At 32.4% G+C, this 24417-nt stretch overlaps 1 protein-coding gene across 7 annotated transcripts in view; it reads right to left on the bottom strand.

Moving 5' to 3' along the window:
- Glurb (metabotropic glutamate receptor B) overlaps positions 1 to 24417 on the bottom strand; it is a 121814-nt gene that overhangs the window by 21941 nt on the left and 75456 nt on the right. For all 7 annotated transcript variants that reach the window (XM_071779223.1, XM_071779224.1, XM_071779225.1 and 4 more), the window contains one exon: positions 9735 to 9877. In XM_071779223.1, the coding sequence (XP_071635324.1) occupies positions 9735 to 9877 (143 nt within the window). The remainder of the gene's footprint in view (positions 1 to 9734; positions 9878 to 24417) is intronic.

Genomic DNA, 24417 nt, shown 5'->3' with positions numbered 1-24417 from the left:
TAATTTGATTTCAAAATATCTAAAATCTCATTTTCCTTAATATCTACGTTCTTTTTATTTTTTGGATCAAACTTTACATCTGAATTCTTAGTATTTTATTTATTTGCGTTTTGTATTATTTAAATAAAAAGCTTTTTCGTAAAAAGCTTGTACACTAAAAACAAAATAAAAGCTTTTTACGAAAAAGCTTTTTTGGGTACAAAGTATAACAAAACTGTTAAGATGATGTACAAGATAAAAATGTATTATCAATATTTTATATAATAAATAAGAAAGAATTATAAACTTCATAAATATAAAAAATATAAACCTATGAGTTCTCGGCTATTTTGTAAAGTCTTTTCTTTCTGAAGTATCATAAATTTCTATGACGTAAAAAGATTGCTATATCAATGCGTAATAGTATTCGTATTCGGTGGTATAATAACGGTAATGTATAAAACTTGTATGGAATTTTTATCGTTTGTGTTCTTGATTCAAAAATTGTATTTATAATGTCTGAACGTTGAAAAGTTATTTCCTTCTTAAATTTCTTTCTAATTCTGAAGTCTATCGAAGAACGATATCGTGGGTTTTTCATTGCGTTGCATGCGACATTATAGAATACGGATATTTGCGTTGGCATTGGGTAATCCTGTTCGTGATTGCAGGCGAGTGGTTGCGCTTGACTAAAAGCGAAGTAAACTTGGATCCTTCTGAAAGTGGCCGTCGTTTCTGCTAGCCTCGAATTCTCTGATTTTACCGCGGAAATAGACCCAGAAAGCGAAAACGTGTAATGTTTAGATAGTCACATGTAAACTCGTACGGTTTTCTCGAGAAAGAAAAGTAAAAACAACTGGTTAATTTATATCGTTTGATACTCTTTAAAACGATCTATATTATACTGCTGGAATCTCGTCGGATTTTGTAATGTTACGCAGTGATACAAATTTCACTAAAAATATTTCAGCGAGCTTAATATTAAAGCAGGAAAATATAGCGTCAAAGCTCGAGAAGTATAAGTAATCAAACAGTTGTTATGAAGCTTCAAGATTCAAGAAAGATTCAAGAATTCAACAATGTAAGAATTCAAAGACTAAAAGGTCGCAGAATCTACAGGCTTAAGCGGCTACAGATCGAATGATTCGGAAATCAAAGTTCCGTATTCAAAGAACAAAGTTTAAGGAGTATGAGGATATCGATATTTGACGAAGGGTAAAATCAAATACACTTAGCTGTTTGACGATCTAATATAAATAACGATTTACTCGCGAGTATATGAATTTAATCTCGAGAGACAGAGCATTCAGAAAACGACGACGGTTGTACATAAAGGATCGTTTATCTAAGTCATACGTTTCATCGTAACTTTATAATAAGTTCTATCATTAGTTTGTCATTTATCTATGAAGTTCTCCCTCTTTCCATACAATGTTCTTCGTTCACCATTTGTGACGTTTATCGAAGAATAGACGATTTTGGGTTAGCCGCATGTGGCAACACGCCATAATTAATCATCTTTTCGTCGAGAAAGGCGACTCCTTCGAAATCGACTTGCTGCCGGTTGATACAATTGCGTTGCGCCTTGAAGAACTTTGACGAAGATATGCCATTATCGTTCTTATGATTATCAACCTGGTTTTTCAAATTGCTGTATAAATTAAATTCCTACACCGCGCGTTCTCCGTATTTGGATTCGTTAAAGAACAATATCGAATAGCCCGAAATAGAACAAGATTCAATTTTTTATTATAACATTTATTATAATTTTGTTATTATCTCTATCGTAGATTTTTACGTTTTTATGCTCGTGATGCTCAAGGGTTTGGTTCGGTTGCCCCCGATCATCGTTCGATTTGTCTTAGCCAGTAACGAGGTTTCAAACGGTTCGATCTGTACAAGTGACATCGATGCGTAAGCATCGGATGAGTTTATGTAGTGAGAAACGAGGCGGCGTTATCTCACGCCACGAAGGTACCAGCGCTACTTTTCTCCGGAACAACGCGCGTCCTATCATACATCGCGGTTGTTGCACGCCATGGCGAATATATTTATCATGGTTTGTCAGATTCAGAGTGGCTACTGTATGATCCACTGTAGTAACTTGCTCGTCCGACCATGCATCGTGCCGCATCGAAGAATCACACAAAACTTCGTCTCGGTCCGCTTGATTGGCTTGCTCGATTGATTATACAGCGTCTGTATTTTTCTTTGTCTTCAACGTTAAAACGCGAAAATATTGATTGGAATAAATGTATATATAAAACTCTTGTGAACGAAAAGAATAAATTTCTATATTAATTATTCGTGCGTGATACACATTCGAGCTTTCAAAGTTTTTTCATTTCTTTTTCACTTTCTCATCAACGATGCTGAAGGTCTGGAAAATTTTAAATTAGCAATACCTGAGGAGAAATGGCAAAAAATTATAAAAATTTTTATTTTTTTAACCATAAATAGGATAAATAGGAAATAAATAATAAATAATTTAATTAATATTATTTATCGATACATATACAAGAACAATTTATTATTTGACGAAATATATAACATATTATAAATAAAAAAACTTGACAATTATATGTATATTTGTATCGTATACGTAATTAGACAAAATAATCGATAAAGCAATTATACAGCATCGATACAAATGAATCGATATACGCATTATTACAATATACATATAAAAAGCTGACAGTATTTGTTTAGAAATGTATCGTCAATACAAATAATTTAATCTTGTACGATACATTTTTGCAAAATTTTACACCGGAAAATTTGTGTTTGGCGAAGATTAAATAACGTATTATGTGTTTTACTGTTCTGCTTCGCGAGTTAATTAGAGATTATATGATACGAATTCTATGCCGGGATGTTTGCACTTTTTACCATGTCTGGAGCTCATACCAATGTAGCTAGTTCTTTTGTAAAACCTATAGGAAACCATGTTATCGTTAATTGAAATGAACCGGCTGCGCCCGAACCGCGCGAAATTACAAGCACAATTCGCTACATCGATAAAATGGAGTAAGGGATACATTCTCCCGAATTATTCAATAAATTCACCAATTTTTTATAGGGCTCTTCGTAAAAAAATTTGATATACTTAATATATTGACTGCATTGTTGTAATAACTCAAAAATAATTTTTATATTACTATTTTTTTCTATTTAATTACTAACACAAGCGCGTGATTTTTAATTTGATTATTTATTTCTATCAACCTTTTAATAAATTGCATTTTGTGTAATTAAACGTGTCTGGAAATTTAATATATACTTAGATATATCGAAGTTGATTATGTGTGCCCTTACATCGCATATGTATAGTAAATTATGAAATTTTAATGTATATATAAAAAATTTCAATTTCCATTACAATAGGAAAGGAGAATAACTACTTTGAAGATATTTATCGCAAATCAGATTGAATATTCAGAGGTGAATTGGATCGCGATAAAAATGCTAATTGCTGGCGACCAAAGTTATGAAGTTCGCGTTAATTAAAAAATTTTACGACCGATTATAAGTATACTTTTAATCGGATAATGTAAATCGCACCCGTCTAAAGACTCCATAGATTAGATAGAATCTAATTATTTTCTTCAGAGATTATTTCTGAATTTCGCCTTTAGACGATGAGACATCTCACATAAATGAGCGTTTCCTTCTTTCTCTCTCTCTCTCTCTCTCTCTAATATTTTCACGCGAAGTAATTTCCGATCTCAAATTTTTGTATTATATCTTCTCGTCCTGTTCCTTACCAATAACTATATGCCGCGATGATCGAGGAGCAACGGAAGAAGGATTATCGATCGTTATTCAAATCTCAGCTACGACATCAAGCTACGGGATATTTCCAAGTGAGAAATTTCGTAAGGACGATGCAGCTTGCTGGCAAGATGCGATTTCATTATTTAGTTCACTGACTTGAGTTCGCGTTGCCTTACGTCTTGAATCTCGATCGTAATCCCACGAGCTTCGGCATTTCTAGCAGAGATGGAAATCCACTTACAGAAATTGCCGCTGAGCGTTTTCTTTCTGACTAATTCGATTCGCGAAAATCGCGACTAAAATTTGTGACGATGGTGACGTACTTGGTGGGATTAAAACAACCCTGCTTTAATTGGATAGTAATAATTAATGAAGAGTGGTTATGAATATATATATATATAATTAATAATCAATCAGCAGGTTATTGCATGCATAATGGGCTTCTTAAAAAGAATATTACGTATTGGAAATTATAATATTTTATAGTATATCTACATTAGTCTTATAATTTTTTCAATTACACGGAAATTAAATCGTTCAATCAAATAAATTAAATTCTTCTGCTCTTAACTTTTGCTTCTATTTATATGGGTAAATACTTAAGGACACTTTACGGGCGAAATCGTATTACTTTGCCAGTTCTATCATAGACATTAATTTTTTAGAAGAACAGCTTCCGCACAAATTTACAAATTACTTTACAAAATATAACTTATTTTATACTTTGATTAATTTAACAATTTTCAGACGTTGATGAATTTCAAATCGTGAGCTTGATACGGAGTAATTTAAGCATGAGTACCGAGACTGTAATTTAGCTTACCTCTCACAGAATTGCCTTGAGTCTTTGTTCGCGTGTGTTATCGAATCCTGTGAACTGACTCCTGTTCGCTTGTCGATCATGTCGCGACACATGTACGTGTATACGTAGATACTGATTGACACGAGTAGCGAAGCTCCCTTTGACGTGTATGCACTTTCCGTTCACGTGCTTGGTGCTCACGCGGGGTGTTATGCCTGTGTTTCTACGTCGATTGTACGTCATCGCGTTGACAAGTTGCGGAGAAATCGTTTAGCTAAGCGGTCGTCCGCAGCCGCTTCGGATCGCACGTAACTGTGACGAGCAACGATACTGTCGATATAAGTCGCGGTTAACATGATGAATAATGTATTTTGTTTCGGGATAATACAGCCAATCAAGAAATACGTCTCTTTCTCGCTGCGCAAGAACGTGCCTTGAATGTTGCAAATAACGTATTAATAACACTCTTTTGCGATTGTTGCGTTACCTATTATAAACTATTATACACATTATACACATTTACATATTCAATAGATCATAAAATTTAGTATATAATGTATACGTAAAATAGTTTCGAAGAAGTTTTCACGATTGTTCCGATTGTTTAAAATGTAGCAATCTAATATTTAGAAGGAATGCCATGAGGCATCAAAATTATAAGATTGATTACCTCTATATGATGAAATGTCATCTTGGAAGATAAAATTCTTAATAATAGAGACGTATTCTGTCATTGGAGGAGATCGACTTTAATCAGATTTTGCCTCAAGTTGCCGCGAAGGTGATGAAGATCGAGCGCTTTCCGATTTTGTAAAAGTATTATGAATATGGATAAACTAAATTGCTAGGTTGCATGAAAGAAAAATGTGGTAAGTTTGTGGGACAAGTAGCGCTTATCTTCTTCTCGGATAGCTCTTTCTGTTATCACATAGAAAATAAGCGATTTAAATGCAGCAGTTTTTCGAATTATAGATTGAAATATTAAATATTAATCAGTTTATTATAATAACAATAACGACAATATTAGTAATAGTAATTATAATTTTTTAATTAAAAGTTTATATAATGCAATAAATTAGAAAAATTAATGTTCTTATATACTATGTAAACTACATGCCATGTAGAATATCCAATTCGAACTATACTACCATAATAACTGCACATAATTGATTGGAAATGAGTATGTTAGAAAGTTTACTCTATTCAAGGAAATAGTAGTGAGCACTTAAATTCTTCATGAAAACGAACTTGTTACCTCGTGCTTTTAAGCAAAAGTATGAAATTGACTGGGTCGGGAAAGTTCATAAAAGTTTGCAACTATTTTTTGGAATACGTCGTGAGCAAAAAGCGATCCTCGTTTTACGTCACATACATTCTCGAACAGTTTTCTAGTTTAGCATAACGCCGACGTGATAAGTTTCACAAGATCGACTAGCTTAATAGACGCGTCAAAGAAAGCAAGAGTAAGTACGAAAAAAGTAAAACTCGCATATTTTGCAATGCTGCAATGTAGTGAATATAAGAAGTTTTATAACTTCTTGGTAACGATCTCGATAAATAAAAAAACGGACACTAATACATTGTTAGGTTCAGGTAAAGTTTCTAGCGAACATAAGTTAGAAATGTATGGTAAAGTAATAACGCAAGTTCCGATATTATGGAATTATTGTTGATTGCAGTAATATCGCGATTCGAAGAGTAATTCAAACTTTGCGTCTGATAAAATATTAATGCAATAAATATTTCTTGCCGATGTAATCTTTATTTTTGTAATGATTTAAAATATTTTATATGAATATTACATTATATGAACATTATATTATTATTATTTAGTACAGTGGACTTTGGACTGATTAATACTGATTTTTCGGCGATAAACAAATTTACTAATTTTAAAAAGGAATTTTAAAAAGGAATAATGCATCTGTGCATATATATTTCTCATTTTTATAATATTTTTACATCTTTTCAAATTTATTACTTTTAATTTGCGTCTAAAATATGCGATTTTGACAATATTTGGTATTATTTGTTTTCGTATGCAAATGCAATTCAAATGCGCCTTAAAGATCAGTTTCTCTCAGTTTCTAGTAATTGGTACGATGATATAAATCGCGATGTCGTGGAATTGTTTCGCAAACCTATGCCCAGCCGTAGAAATGGATAGAAATCCCACGGAAAGAATTATGGACTGAAATTAAATCCGCTGCCGTTTCCCTAGACTTATATTTCGCCTGATCCTTTTACGTCTCTCCTGAAATCTCTGCGAAATCTCTTTCAAACTTCGCCGCGGCCGTCGTGGATCTTCAGAGGCATGAATCGGCGACAGGCGAGTTTTCGCGAAAAATCACGCTTTGCCACAGGTACCTGAGTCGCACGAAAGAAAGAATCGTATACAATCGTAACATCGTTTTTTATAAGGATGTACGATGTTTTCGATTATATAATATGTCCCTGATTTTGCATGTATACGTATCAAGAATTGACAAACTATAGGAGAAAATTTTATGGTTAAAATATTCGACGTATGATTGCAGCGCATATGCAAAGTGTCTTTAGAACACGCGTCTTTCTTCGATGAGCGTGAATCATTTAATACACTATCAATCACATCACGTATCCTACTCCACGCGAGTTAAAGATCATTATCGTCTATTGTCATACCAAATTGCTGTTTCGATCCTTTCTTAATGTAATCTTCATATGTTTACATGTAAATGCACATATTATCGAAAGCTCGACCTCTACTATATACGTATCGAATCGTATCTATTACGGTGAGAAACTCAACATAAAATGAGATTGTGACAATGTGGACGATATAAACAGGTTAATCTTCTAACTCGCATACCAGGATCGATTATTGGTACTGAAGGAGCTTTAGATGAACTATTATTACAAAGTTACTGCATACAGAGCCTCGTGAGATTCAAGTATCTTATTCGATGATCAACAAGTTCAAGTTCGTCCTCGAGTTGCGCTATAATGAACATCTGCCTATAGTTATCATTATTAGACGGCTCTGGGTCTATATCAATATCGAGGAAGAGAGGTTTAAATTATTTAAGAGATTTTTAATTGCATTACAATCCCGCGTACATACCGTATTATAAAAAAGTACATGTTTTTAAGCCAAATCATAAATTTATAATAGTGAAATAAATTTATAACAGTAAAATATATTTTCCCTCTCTTTTTAAGTTTGATATTGCTAACAATGATCGTTAAATTTTATTTTATTATCCGGTTGTAAGGAATTACGAACTATGACGCTATCGAAATTTCATTTTGATTTACCTTTAGTCGGCGACAAATATCGGAATAACAGAGAGTTAGTAAAAGTTTAATAGCAATATGGCTCTTTCGCGGTTGGACGTGTTATAGTAACACCCTTTAAACCTCAACCTAATAGAGCGCTGAGAGATAAAACGGGCCAAGAGACTCGAATGGCTTATAAGGAAAGTAGCGCCAACGCTACTGGATGAGGTGATTTCACGGTACGAAGATTTTAAACCGCAGGTTCTGTAAACTTTCGACAAGAATGAAGTTTTCACGGTTTACTGCCATCTAACCTGGCATTTTCATCCTTCAATCACTAGAAGTACGACAATATTTAAATCTTAGTAATGAGCATTATAAAAAGAATTGTAAAAAACACATTTATTATACAATAAAAAAGATAAAGTAAATATAAGAACCGAATAAGAGCCAACGTCGGTGAAGTAAAATTATATAATACAGTAGGTAAAGGTAAATATCTTAAAACTACGATTACAAATTTCTTAGTTAAGACCCTTTTTAGTGTGTGTACAAAATTATGAAATACAGTTATAAAATATTCTAAAAGTAGAAGGTCATCTTTGCGCTGTTGGTCAAATCAAATATCTATATATCGGCGTCAAATTGTAAAAGTGACTGCTGCCTTATAAAAAAGAAGTCAAAATAAGAAACTAGCAAGTTTAATAAATAAAAGTCCTTGTTGAAAATATGACATTTGCTAACAGTCAAATATAAAATATTCATTGGTATTTATATTCGATACAGTCTATATGTCAAATTAAAAACAGCTTACAGATTAAACCCGTCTTATCTAATAAACGAAATATATATACATTAAGTATTATAAAGCAGCGTAATTTTTTTAGGCGATTAAAATAGCAAAGATCATCGTGATAAAAAATTTTAGATGTGAAATAAATTCACTTACTGAATTGCCTATTCCCGTCTTACAATACGAATGGTGTAACTGTAAAGAATGTGGATTTATGTCGAATATTTGTTCTGTGACAGAATAAGGATTGTAGATGATGCTATGATATTTTAAAAGAAAAAAATGCACGGCAAAACTGTTCTTCTATCGTTTAAATATAGCAGCAATAATATCTAAACTTGATAGCGGCAATGATATCTAAACAACTTGACTATTTAAACTTTAAATAGTCAAGTTGTTTAGATATCATTGCCGCTGTCAAGTTTACGTATTATTGCTGCTATATTTAAACGATAGAAGAATAGTTTTATTGTGCATGGCACAGCTAGAATCGTAACACTTATGTGAAATTATTGGAACGACGGGTAACCGACATGACACAACAGAATAGTCGGTTCCTCATGACCCCTTTCTATATATCTGTGCGTTAGATAGATATAAGGGATCTGCAATTTAATGTCGATTCCAAATCGGCTTTCTATAGCTAGAGAGAAAGTACACCCTCGTGGCAACATACTCTCGGGGGGTTGCCACGCCATTTCCGAGAGGTGGCGATTGTATAAAAACCGACGATTTTTGGTGGTCGGATTTGAACTCGGATCTTCGGCTCATTAGAGTAGCGCACATATCTCTGCGCCACAATCGCTACACATTTATTGTATGTACATTATATATATATTTGTCTCTCTGTTTACTATTTCATTTTACTAATTTTCTAAAACAGGATTATATTTTTCTTAGTTCAAATAAATCTTTAACTTCCGTTTATCATTATTTTTTCACTTTATTCGATGAGGGGAAAATACACGTGACAAACATCACGTAATAAAAACATTTATAAAAGAATTCTGTTTTCAGGGAACAATTGTTCGAGAAATAATAATTTTCGCAAAATATTTTATATAAATATTTCTCTATTGTCAAGATATATTGTACTAGGAGAATGAATTTAACCTAAGGTTTACTTACTTGCGGAATTTTAAACAATCGTAGGAGATTGGCAACTTGAATCGAAGTTACTGAACTCGCTGCACCAACGACTCCGCTGATTACTTTTCGCACGGCAGTTTTGTTGCAGTGATATTCCGCACCATCTATGTTGCTTATCGAACCTGGAATGCATAATAACGTGACACAATTCTGTTTGCAATTTATTTAAAAGTAATATTTTAAATTAACAAATTAATTAGCTTAATGATGCTTTTATCAATGGTGCTTTTATCTCTATGTCGATGAAATTTTGTTGTTGATAAACGCAGGTGTTAATATAATAATGATGTTGTTCTGTTCGAACCATTAATATTTTCATCATTGCACTGAATATACTGGTCAATTAATCAGTATACGGTAATTTGTTTTGTGTTGTGCGAATAGGGAGAGGTTTAATCAATAAAAAGCGTGATATACGCGAACAATATGAATATCCGGTCAATACTCACAGATAGAATTCGCACATGCAAAATGACGTAAATAATTTAAATATTTCGTTTATTTATCCATTAATATTAATATCAAACCTATAGTTCTTTATTTATTAAATGTTATTTTACATAAATAATTTAATATACAATGAACGCGTTATTGATATACGTACATTTGTCTGATTGTGCCGTCGTACCGGATATAAAATTAAAATTTTACCTGTAGTGCATTTAATCATTTTGTTAGCTAATATCACACGGCCGTACACTATAGAACAAAGCCGAATTTAATGAAATTCTTGTAACACGGCTTACAGCAAATCCGTTGTATTTTCACCTTTGTTTTTCTTATTGTTTGGACTTTACTCCACGCAATTTCGCAGCATAACACCTGTTGAATCTGCCGTTCTTATATTGTTTATCATTGATCTACGGTTATAAACATAAATCAAGTTAACATTTGCTGTATTATAATAACTCTAAAGATAATGTTAAGCTTTTAAAACAATAGGCGCATCAATCATTATATTCTTAAAATTTAAAATTTGTGGCACCATTTATCATAGATAATTTTACAAATTATCTTATTCTGATTATTATCTATATGCGACACGAAACGTATATCGGGAGAAATGTATGTGTGCCAATCTATGTCAAATTAAAATCTTTTATGTAGTTACGTTAAGCATAACGTTTATGCAATGCGAACTGTCACTTGTAGTTGAGAATGTTGAAGACCGTGAAGAATTTCAGACACGCAATTGTCGCCTGCATAATAAATTAACTTTCCGCCTCTACAATCTTACACTTGAAGAACGTCGTTCTTCAGCTTCTCGTTTGCGCACCTGGTTTGGGAGTGTTTACCGATGAAACTCACTCTTATTTCTATACATAGTTAGTGTAAACGTTTGCTAAAAGCTTAAGTGTCGCGAATATCGAGAGGGTGAGAGGCAATTCTTTCCTATAGGGGTTTCGCATTTTTCTTTTATTTTGAGGTTTCATTTTTCTTATTCTATTCTTTTTCCTCGCTAAACTGTGACGGCGGAAGAAATGGCGATAGAAACGCTTTTCACGTGTAAAATACCAACAAATCAATAGAATTAAATTTACTTTTTGTTAGAAGACGTTTACATTCGGCTTATAAAATTTATGAATATTAAGAAAGGGTGAATAAAAACAAATTAGTAAAAGAATATAAAAATAGCATACACATACACGCATGTACACAAACACAAACACACGTACACACACCACACACAAAAGAGGAAGCGTATCGACGCGTATTCGGTCAACCATCGTGAATGATGCTGCTCGCACCTTCTCTCGTTTTTCTTTCGATCTTCGTTGTGCTTTGCGTTGGAAGACGAGACCTTATTTTCACGGATCTGTGCACACGATAATGCATGCTCCCTTCTTCAAGATTACGGTTTCCAGAAGCGAGATAGGCTCAGACGCGAACCGACAGGTGCAATATGAAAGAAAGAAAGAAGGCGAGAAGACGACGATGGGGGGAGAATTTTTCTTATAACTGCGTTCACGTGAACAGACGGATAAACTTGAAATTCTATAGGGCAAACAGGTTATTTATTTAATGTATGCTAATATTTTAATAATTTAGTTGGGCTGACAAAATATTACGATGCTACATAAAATAATAAAAAAATAAAATGTGTGTTTCTAAAAACTATGAAAATAAAACTTGCTTTTTTGATTTTTTAAAGATTAATTAAAAATTAAAGATTCTGTGTAGCGTATGATTATTATAAAATAGATTGTAATAATCAAAGCAAAAATAATTTTTTAAAAATTTATTGTAACGAGAATCGAATGGAATAAAAGGCCAAAAAATAATTTTATTTTACGCTTGTAACTTGTAAAGTACAAATTTTCAAATTTATTCTTATAATATCACATTCATTCAACGTTTTACTGAATACCTAATAGATCGATTTTAGGAAGAATGTAAAATATAATGTATATTATTTTAAAAGTTATACGCATGAATAAAATTGTGAGGTAAATTTAATTAAAATTATAAATGTCAACCTATTTTTAATGGTTTGCTTAATGTAATATTAACTTTATTTCTTACTTTGTCTTTTTCTCTCCCCCCCTCTCTCTCTTTCTATCTCTCTATCTATCTTCGATAATACATTATTGCATAACTGTTCTTCTGATATCGATTAAAATAAACTTCCCTCGTTTGCTTTATACACCCTTTAATATTTTGCGCTTGAAGTATCTTATCAATTGAGAAAGTAAAGGTAGAGCTGCTAACTGTCGTGCTCGAAGAAGTATTCTCGACAAAACTTACAAATTGATGGATCACTTGATCTATCGTTATACTCATCGTAATTGGCAAACTCATTACGAAGGAACTTTAAAAAGCATCACTTCTGACGTGTAGACTGTTAAAACACTCATGCGTATATTTTCCGTTACATTTTCAAGAACGAACAAACGCTTATACTGATGGAATAACGTAAACGGTGAATCTATATGGAAGAAATAAAATGAAATATCAAAGCTGTGCATGCATGTAAAAAATATGTACAAACATTTTCACATTTGAACATATCCCGTGTTTGAACATATCTCGATACATCTCGATATTCGATCACGATATATCCACGCTTGATCATTATTCGGAACTCGGGTTATTCGCAAATGTACTCCAACAATTCTGACCGGTGCGGTGCGGATTATTCCGGGTCGATCGTCAACATTGTGAATATTCGCGCTCGTTTTTACGCTGGGTGAATCGTCCTAATTTTCGGCTCATTGGCTATTACTGAAATTGCGACAGCGGTTTGGCATCGAAAACCGCGCGTTACGGTCGAGGAATATTGAGTTACGCTGTAGCTTTCTATCCTATTCCCGCACAATTATTGGGATTATAAAACCGTGATTTTTTTCAAGATATTCGGTTCCTATATAATTTAATTTTGTAGAATTCCTTACAATTTAATTATCTTTAAAAGAAGTTATCTGTATATGTTAGCCTCTCTCGGTTATTTTAGGGGTTTTAATTTAATCCAATCAAATCTGATCTTCAAGAATACGTCCACATTTTCCCGAATACTCCAGATTTAGCTCACGATTATTTCGATACAAGTTTCAACAATAACTGTCTTACAGTGGCTGCAATAAAAATAAAAATAGCAACCAGAAGCAAAAAGGATGTACTCTCGGGTTTCTCAAATACATAAAACGCATTTGTAAATCTTATGAATCGAAGTACTTTCTCATGTTATAACACGAATATGCATATTGGGAAAAAATGAGAATGCACAAGAGCTTACTGATGCTGCTTTGAAATTACCTTGTGCTTTATATTGCGATGTTTTTCGAAGGAGCGAAATGGAATAAATCAAATTTGCATGAAAATACATGTTACAAAATTCAATCCCTTTTAGTTACAAAAGATTTCTTTGTGGTCAATAAACGGATATGCTATTTGTTTATAAATATAAGACAGATTTTTTAAATATTTATCATCAATGAAATTTTTAATTAAGAAAGATTGATTCTAATAAAGAAACTAAGTTCAACATGTTAAGAAAAAACACATAACCAGAGAGTTAACGTATTAAAAGTAATATTATCGTAAAGTAACAACGAAAAGAAATAAAATAATAATGACAGAAATATTTATCAATTAAACTATTCCGTGTATAAAAGACTACATATGTTAGTATGTTGATAAGTATTTCTATCATATATGAATGTATGTGCTTAGAATTAGGCTTTCTCATGTCGATTTCTACGCTGCAAAAATTTTATCATAAATTAAATCAAGTGGCATCTGTAACTAAATATATTTTATTTTCTGTGTAAATTTTTAGGAAAATTTAGGAAATATTATTAATACTATATATTATGTGCTTGCCTATATATAAATCTAATCTCCTGGAAATCTTAACAAGAAGATGATAAATATTCCCGAAACTATTTACTTTTTTTAAATAATTAATTTTATACGTCTGGTTTCAATGTCTTAAAATACATTTGTATTACAGTGCAGAATTTTTTGCCCGTAAATCTTTACCATCTTTACGCGATAGCTTTCTTTTCTTTTATCTCCCTTTCCGTCTGGTCTTTAAGACTTTTTCTCATTCCACTCTGCCGAATGTTCAGGTTTATAGCGACCGTGTGGTTTATAGTGGGTTGAGAAGCAACGGTACAACACGGTGATACGCGACATAACGATTCCGTAGAGTTCGTTAATGAGTCTTTCATCTAGATGTAACGAAATGTTAGCAATTAATTATAACATTTAACTTGGTAAACTTTGTGCGTTTTCTTTCCGGTCGAGGGTTGCTAGACGAGAAATGAATGGAGGTACGCGGTAGCAATGAGCGCAGATTGAATGTGTTGACGTTGGCTCTAATCGTCGAAGTGAGAAACGGGAGAAATAAAACGTCGGGAAACGTGCAGAGGGTACGTACGTGGAAAATTCGAGAGACTGAGTAATCGCGTTAATTTAAATTGCGGGTCAAGATGCGGGTTGTTTTATGCGTCTCACGTAGAGCGGCTTCTGACTTTTACTCCCGCAATTTAGAAGTGATTAGTAAATATAGGCGCCGTGTATTTTCTTAGAAAATTGTGTAATTAGTGTAATAATTTAGTGTAATTAGACATATTTTTAAGTTTTAATTAACCAGATAGATAAGTAAGCTTTTGCTTTGAGAATTACTGAAATACTTGCACTTTTTTAAATTTATCTGGTTAACTAAAACTAAAAAATATCTCTAATCTTGATAAAACTAATATAATTGCTATCATTTGAAGTTTTTGTGTTTTTATTAATTTGTCGGAATTTTTATCTCGCGCCGGACAAACAACGCATAATAAATGGAACCTAGTAATCCAACCTTGTGTTACGTGAATTGCATCTACTAGCGTAACATGACACAGGAATGATCGTCTTTAGTTTATCTTATTAAAATAATAGGTGTTGAATGTGATAAAATGTTATGATCGTTTGTGTGCTTTTCTATTCTAACAACTTTTCAATAATATATTTTAATTAAGATAGATAGATATAAATACAATATAATACTTTAACCTTTTAATCTTTTATTTGAATAGTGTTTCCTTTCTGATTAAATCTCTCCTAAGTTTTGATGAAGAGAAGCATGATTATATTTACTATATTTAAATTCTGTATAAATAACTCATCCGTATGTAAATTTCTGGCGCTGTGCTGTTCTAGTATAATCTCAATATATATTTCGTGCATACATATATAGTTGGTATATTTGCACAGTTTGGTAAGACGGAAACCATAGCGCGGAATTACTCTGTCACCGTGACACAATCAACATCAGCGACAACCGCGAACATCAAAATGACAGCAATTTGCAATTTATAATGACGATAATTATCGTGAAATCAACATACAAATTGAACTCTGCAGTAATTTTACAAAATAAAATATTTCAGCAAAATGACTTCAATAATTTAGCAACTTGAAAAAGACAAAAGACAAAATTATCTTGTATTTTTTAAGTCGCTAAATTATTAAATTTATCTTGTTAAATTACTGAAATTTAATTATTGTGGGCTATACCGTGATATCTTCGAACGAGGTAAAATGCATTGAATCAAATAACAAGCATGCCGCTAATTAGCACCCACAGCTATGCAAGTTCAATACCTGTGTGCCATACATGCATATTCCGCATTTCCTTTTGCCAGAGATTTGAAAGCAAATATTCACGCGACGAGAGAAACTCGATCTTCCTTGAGCATCATGCTTTATGCTGAACAAATAGTTTTCATCGAATAAGAGTAAACTTATATTGACTAAATAATTATGTAATATTATTAGTATGAGAAAATTTAAAGCGTAGTTTTTGGCATTCTCTTTATTTGTTGAACGCGAAATTATTTTAACAATTAATTGCTCTTTAAAAATGTAATAAGTAATTAATAGTAATTAATCCATATAACAGAAATTGGCATGCGTGTCTCATAAAAATCTCGAAAATTTTATTTTATGATTTAAATGTAACTTATAATAATTTATTATGTGAAATATATAGGAGAGAGATACTCATAAATATTACTGATTTAATTTTACTGCATAATCAAGAAATATTCTTAATTGCATTATGGAAGTTTTTGCACGTACCTTGTTTTATACTATAGAATTCAAGAAACATTTACGACTTTGTAAACAATCAAGTCACTCTACCCGGGGTGCACTCAAGAAATCAGTTTACCGACACATGCTTCGATTCCCAAGACACTTTCCGCTCTGGAAGATAAGATCAGGATTGCCTCCCATTGCGGCCACATGCAGCAAGCCCATTTGATTCGAGTACTTTAATAGAGAGAAAACGGCGTGTCACGAACAGAAATACCCTCTGTGAATAGCTACGCTACTTGGAAATAATCGGAAAACTTAAATGGCTGTTATGCGAGCATCGTCTCTATGATTATTTGAAAGAGTTTTCGTACTTCGGGGATGAATTTAATTTTTGACTATTCAATGTTTCATATCTTTATTTATTTTATGGTATCTCGTTACCTCGCACCGCGATAAAATTTATACAAAAATTATTGGACGTATAACGTTTTCAATATTAAAGTGCGCGCGTAGGACAATGAAAGAATTGTATTTTATAGCGTTGTATAATTTTTTATTCCCAGTTGCGATTTTTTAATACCATTACTTTAGCAAGAAAAACAAATTTAAACAAAAATTGTAAAATGTTTCTTGAATTTTAAATACATAAAAGTAGTGTCTTTTTATGATAGTTTTTTTACAATGCGTGCTTTTGGTATCTTTTTATCTTTTTTCTTGGGGGAGAAAAGAATTTAGGTAATATACATATAATCAATATAAATAACGTAAATTTAACGATATTACTTGACAAATAATGCAGAAGATATTTCTATTTTTTCGCGTTTTAAAAGAGATGGACGAAAGTGAGAGAGAATTTCAACTTTTTATTTTTACGCCGTTTTGCGTCAATTGAAAAATGAGCTAAGAAAGGAAGGAGTGAATCAGCGAACCGATGAAACGAGGAAACTCGTTCAATTTTGATGTAACGAAGCGAAAGAGGGAGTCTGTGGCTCGCAGCACAATCGCCCTCGCAACAAGTAATTCAAGAAACGATCGATGAAACCTACACCCTACCTGGTGAAATATTCTCGATGCTCGTTTCATGTTAGAGCCCATTCGATCTCGATCTTGATAGAGAGACGGACTAAGTTTTTGCGAAATTTATCGTATTGCCTCTTTCACAGTACAAGTTGTTTCTCTTTCTGGAAAATGTAGAATTGTCGACGGAAAATTCTCAACATTTAAAAGTGTTCTTTTCCTTCGATTTATTACGTAAGAACTTCTAATTAATATCTTGTTACGGAAAGAAGAAACGTTCTAAAAAGTATATAAATGATAGGACGAAATAAATTGCAAAGGGAAAAAGTACTTTATTTAGATATATGAAGTACTCACATGTCATTAATTTTATTATTATCATACTTTTTATACTACGATTGCATAAAATGGGATCAGATTGATAGCAGTAATATATATATATTTTTGTTATTGCAAATAATGTATGCTTTTACATATCTTTTAGAAATTAAAATCTCTTTATTATTATATTTATATGAAGTATAAATATTTAAGAAATCAACTTTATAAATATTTATCACAGCGTCTAAGAGTATGTCACTTTTATTTTTTTGTATTTGGTTAAACGGGTATCTCACGATTTGAGTTAAGGCGATATTTGTTAGTTTATCATTTAGCACGAAATAGATTCCATGATTTTTTTTTACTCTAGATGAGGCATACGTTGTTGTAATATCAACTATTATTGATAATTAATGCAAACAAGTTTCCTAACTAGTAACTGTGTATCATTAGATATATGATAATCTCTAATTAGCGTCACGTTAATTAGTACATCGCCACAAGCAAATTGATAATGCATCTTGTTGACAAATGGATATTATTTAAATATCGACGGAATATTTGGCGTTTTGTATTATATCGGTAGTCGATCGATCGAGTGTGATCGATATAAAATATTATTGGAAATCCACCAAATCCATTTTATAATTATATACATTCTTCTAAAGTTTACATTGATTCTAAAGTTACAAGTTTTTGAATAATTCCATTTTACTAGAATTTTTAGAATTGCATTTTTAAATATTATGTTTTTATCCAATTGATAAAAGATATAATTTATTATAAGTTTATAATAATTTTACAAGAAATAATAATTTATTTTATACCTGTAACAATAATTACATATCTTATTGTTATTGCTTTAATTATAAAGAACTATTTTTATTGATGATAATATTTTGTGTGACAGAAGAAAATATCATCTAGATTATTACGCTTGTGTACATATTACCTCCAATTTATAATTATCAATGCAATTATCACGCACATGGTTGCTCTGTCATGTTTTAGCCTAATAATTTTCTCCAATAATATACTAATAGCGAATGCAATACGGTCGGCAAATAGAATTTTTTATCCTGCGAAAACGAAATAATTTCGTCATTTCTGCCGAGTAGTTATTTGTCAAACATGTTTAAAAGTTTCCAAATAAAATTTCGTTATTCTTTTGTGATTCGTAGAGTGAGGATTAATTACAAAACTTACAAGGTTACGTATAAGGTCACAAACAAATATCAAATTAATTATTTCTTAACTCACTTTGTCCTGAGATTTCTATTTCTTGATTCTTTTGTTTCGCATTGATCACTATAGATGTATATGGTCATTATAGATTCCGATTTGTAAAAGAAAGTTAACAATGGCAGTCGATTAATTCTCTGATCGATATTTATTTCTTGGTAACCAGAGTCAAAAGACATCTTTAATTCCTTCGCGCGTGATAATCATCGTGTTTGTAGCCGTCGTCTAGCGTAGCAGCTGCTTTAATCTTTTTGTGCTTAAACCTTTCTTTGACACTCGAGCAAATTACGAAATCTGCACGGATACTTCCGTATTATGTTTTGTCTCCGAAGTTACTTTGACCGATATAGAGGATACCTTGGTCAAGGTTTATAACTTTAAACTTCAATGAGAAAGAAAGTCGTGATTGATCTAAAGTAGAATGAGAGAGTTGCCTCCAAATTGCGTTCTCTCTGACAAGCTCGTAAAAAGGGAAACGAATTCCAGAGTGGTAGATTTCTAATTTGGAATTTATTGTCGAGCTGTCGACTGTTTTGCTCCCAATTGCAGATAACATTTTCATATATAGAAAGTCAAGTTTCTAATTAATAAAGTTTACATTTAATATTGTGCTAGATAATTTAGTTTATTCAAAAGAACCTAGTGCAATATTTGGATATAATTGAATTAATTAGAATTAACAGATGCGCGATATATAAAATAAAATATATTTTATTAACTTTGTCTCTCATGCAAAATCTTTTTTTCGTGCAAATGTGAAAAAGGATACATGTAATAAAACTACTATAACGACGAAATAATTCTGGTGTTACACTCTTGAAAAAAAAATGGGAAAAAGAGATACGTATGTCAAGGAAAAATGGTCTGCGCACACGTTGTGGTAACTCAAACGTGTTTTGAGCACGCAAACCACAACACCACGACAACCATTTCACGGTGCGCGGTGCAGAGTGACAGTGATCTGTTTATCCTAAAAATATTCCTTAAAGCAGATGTGAATACCACATAGCTACGTAAATATGACAAGTTTGATAGTGAGTGCTTAGCAACTGTTCGCTATTGCGAATTTATGCATATGTCATAAAATCTCGCAAACATTTAAAATGTACCTAACAATATTATTATTAGCGATTTCTATATTGTTAGTTTAACAATATAGAAATGAGATATTATTTAGGAAATATGTATTTTATCCAAGTTTATGTAAATAAGTAATGTTTTAAATATGAGGTAGTACATATGATATAATGAAATATCCACTACAGGACACAAAATTTAATTAACAATTTGAGTAATGAAATCTAAATTCATTATTACAATTCTAATTTGCTATAAAATCACTGAAATAATTTTCCTATTGTATTGAAACAAATAATAATACTTATACAAATTATCTGATTTAAAGGGATAACAAAAAATATTCACAGAAAACAACGGCGAAAGCTTAAGAATTTATAACAAAGCTAAGCTCTTAACAACTTTTTGTAAATAAATGATGAAGTAGAACGCAGCATTCTATATCTGGTTAATAAGAATAGGCGAGTAACAGCTGTATCTTTTATGAGAGTCGAGCTCGTTAACTCATAAGGCCGGGTGTATGCTACACTGCTCGGTAAACAGCGAATCTTGTTAGTGTAAATGCTGCGACATTCTCCTATCTTTGTTAGAACTTTCTTCAGAATAATGACAAAGGAAGTAAATTCAGAGAGTGTTGTAATTCCGGCCCACGTCTCGAACCGAATATACAACTTTACAAATTAACATAGTCGTTTATCAGACATGTATTATACATCTCGATCATCATACGCACAAGTCTAATGAATGCCATATATAAACTGTCGATTTATTGATTTATTAATCGTTCGCAATAAACAGTCGAAATGGTAAAATAAAAAGTGCTATTAAAAGTTATATTTATTAGAATGAAATAAAGAAATGTTTTCACAGAAATTAGTTTCATGTTTTGTTAGAACTTCTCTAATTTACGTAACTATTACGTGAATGAATTTTAATTCAATTTCCTTAGCTTTGTTATGCAAATGGCTTAACAAAGTTTACCCCTTCTTTTCTGCAGAACAACATGCGCGAGAATTGTAACTCAATTTACGAAGGAATTTAAAGGCTTTGGAAAGTTATTGCTTCTTGTGAAGAGCTGCGATCACTCCTCAGGCAATTATTGACAACGATAATCGGTATTATTATTTATAATAAAGAAATAAAGGGTGCGAATCTTGAACATTTTGAAAAAAATATTAAATATTATACAGTATAGTTGTATTCGTTTTAATTACGGAAAGAAAATTATTGAGAGATCAATACTTTCCAATATATAATCAAAATATTAATATATTTTCCGAGATATTTTCAATTATTTGTATCAATTATTTTTCCATTTTGCACGCAATATAAAGTAAATTTTATTAGTGAAACGGGCATATGTGTCTCATAAAGTTTATCGCGCATAGACTAGTTACACAGTTCATTACTGGAATTAAATTTGCAGTTTGTATTTCGCTGTATATAGTCAGATTATACGATTCTATAATATCGGTACTCGAATTAACTCACACACGCTTGCCATAAATAATATTAGTTTATACATTATTCTAAAGCACTTTAATTCATTAGTTACTTCGTATAATCTTAATTTTAATTAATATTAAAAAGCTGATACTGGGAGATATGCACGGCTTTGCGTTGTATAACACGCGAACGTACTTACAATTTCTCGATAGTAGAATAAATTAAAAATGTTTATAAGCATCTCTCTTGTTTCTGGAGAAGTAATGAGGACTGCGGTGTAATTGAATAACGCCCGCGCGATTAGGATTCCTCGGCAGATACTCGGTAAGGGCTGAAACGAATCGTTTTCGACCGGCACGTTTGCAAACCGGCACGATGTGATCGCGGCGGGAGCGGACGTAAATACGCGTTAATGTACGAGCGTGAGGCGCATCCACCTAGTGGTAGGAGTTATATTCCTATGGGAATGCCTCAGTCGCGAGTAGTAGTAGCTGTTATAGGTCGGGCGTGCGCTTCGAATTACTAACCACGATAAAACGTGTCTCGATGAGAGCTCGATGTTCCACATGGTGAAACTTGGCATTTATCGGATCGCTTCGACGATTCATCGTCACGCATTTCGACAGCCGTCTCAACAATCGAGTTCAAGAATTGGTTTTCCTTATTACAGACGCAAATGATATTCGAAATCGTGTGAAATAATATTTCTGCATATTGGTTTTTGCTGATAATTAGGATACAAGAAAGATTTTGGTTTCTCTTTACATCTACCAATTGTAATCTATATTCATGGTCTAATAAATATTGTATATACATACGCTTCGGTACTTTGCGGTACATTTTATCGTTTCTTTATACAGTCTTCTTTTTTTATCGATAACGAGAAGTGGTGTGATACAATAAAAATTAAGTATAAATTATGGCTTCGCGTCGTATACCTCAGATTACCCGCGATTCGAAAGCGCAGCTTTTATTATCAATATACGCGAGCCGCGTTGAATGAAGTTCGTTGTGTGACACGTACAGATGCAAACCGACGTCAGGTTGCCGTACATGTGAAAGTAAGGAATTCGTATCGGCGAGAAAATGGAATTGCATCGGAAAGGCAACTCGATATTCCATTACATTGATGTGACCACGAATGGTACTGCATTGCGAATTACAACCCGAAGGTGCTGACTGTGCACGCTAAATGATCTCGAATTTGAATCTTATCTCTAGCGAACGTTGCATTTGAATATCGATAGATTGTAACATTTACCTTAATTAGCTAATAGGTATCTTTATCAAGAATTTTGCGGAGGAAGCGTCTATTGATAAACATTTATTTGACATTATTTAAGCATCTTATATAGACATGTTTTAATTTTTTATATATGTGTAGTTATTAAAAGATTTAAAATCCTTTTAATTTGTTCAAATATATCGACTATTGTTACAGCTAGATATACATTCAGCAATATAAAAATGACGCGAGATATATATATCACCAGTATATGTTTTTGAGACATTACTTTCTTTATATTTTGATGGATATCGGAGTCTCTTTCTTTGTGTGTGTGTGTGTGCGTACGGAAGGGCGGGAATATTTGTTCCTGACATTCCAAATATTCGCCCGTGATTATCCCTGATGAATCGACGTCGTACAATATTACTTGCGTGTGGAGAATCGCGAATAATATACGTACGCGCGAGAATGAAGGTAGTGAGAAAGAAAGATATGAAAACTACGAGTGGAGAAATGAATTGTCTGTCGATCCTTCGGTCCGGTATAAATTAAATCCAGTAGAACGCGACGTGAATTTACGCATGAATTCGTTTATTTCAGTGGTGAGAATTGGGTGTGCTTGGCCTCTGCACAAAAGTGATCCTCTTTCGCACTCTTATTCGTTTTTCTGCTGTTGCCGAGATCCGAAAATTGGATTGCCGGTACGACAGTGTCGATTCTTTGTTACTATCGCGTGTAACCTGCGAACGTGGAAATCACATCTTTCGTCATCGACTCTCGATCAATTTGCACTTCCGGGACTAAAAAAACAATCCCCTCGATTTCCATGTTCCTCGTTTTAGAAAATCAGGTCGTTTGGGACTTCGTCGCATTACGAATATTCACAGTATCTGTAAGAATAAATCTAGGCGGCAATTTTATTAATCTGCATCATGTTTAAAAGATTTTATGCGAAATGTGTTTAATTTAAATAACGATATTGAAAGAGTATTACATATAGTGTAACCGATAGTATTCGCATTACTCAACTTGAACTCAATCGAAAATTCGATAAAGTCACAAGCCTGTTAAGATTTATGAAACGTTCCGAATCTATATTTGAAAGCGTATTGAACGACATCGAAAATGTATATTTTTCACTCTGAAGATTTCACACTGAAATTTTTTATTTAAAATGACAGTTCAAACATTGGAACTTATAAGATTTTATTCTGCAAGCGGGATTTGCAAAAATAAACACGTCGCAAGTTTTATAATCGCGTTTTTACTCACGTGCTAACTCAGCTAGCAGGCATGCGTCAAAATTAGGAAGATGACCAAAAATGACCAAACATTATATTAAGAAAGCAAAAATATAAAGTTTGAAGTTATAATAAAAATGAAAGTATTTAATACAAAATATTGCTAATCAAGCAGTAACTTACACATTGCGCAATGCGAGACATGTAACAATAGAAACAATTATTTATTACTTGAAAAAATTTAAACTCAATTTTTGATCAAGGATTTGTTGCAGACATTCTTATATTTTCAGTTAAGTATCTTATAAAACATTTATTTATAAAAATAACTTAAAACTCACGATATTATGATGTTTTTGTAACATTATTAAGACACAAAAAGACGTTTTAAATTAGGTATTATTTGGTCATCTGACATCACTGGACCAGTAATCGCCAGTTTTTTATGTCATTTTGACGTAGGTATGTTACCTGGGAACTTAGTTAATATATGTGAAGGAACACAGAAAGATTACGGCGTTCAATGAGCAATCTAATAACGCGATCGAGATAACGTATCATTCGG

The sequence above is a fragment of the Temnothorax longispinosus genome, chromosome 5 (genome assembly GCF_030848805.1).
Source record: "Temnothorax longispinosus isolate EJ_2023e chromosome 5, Tlon_JGU_v1, whole genome shotgun sequence".
Taxonomy (NCBI): domain Eukaryota; kingdom Metazoa; phylum Arthropoda; class Insecta; order Hymenoptera; family Formicidae; genus Temnothorax; species Temnothorax longispinosus.
Note: the sequence above shows the minus strand (reverse complement) of the source record. Positions and strands in the feature narration are given on the sequence as shown.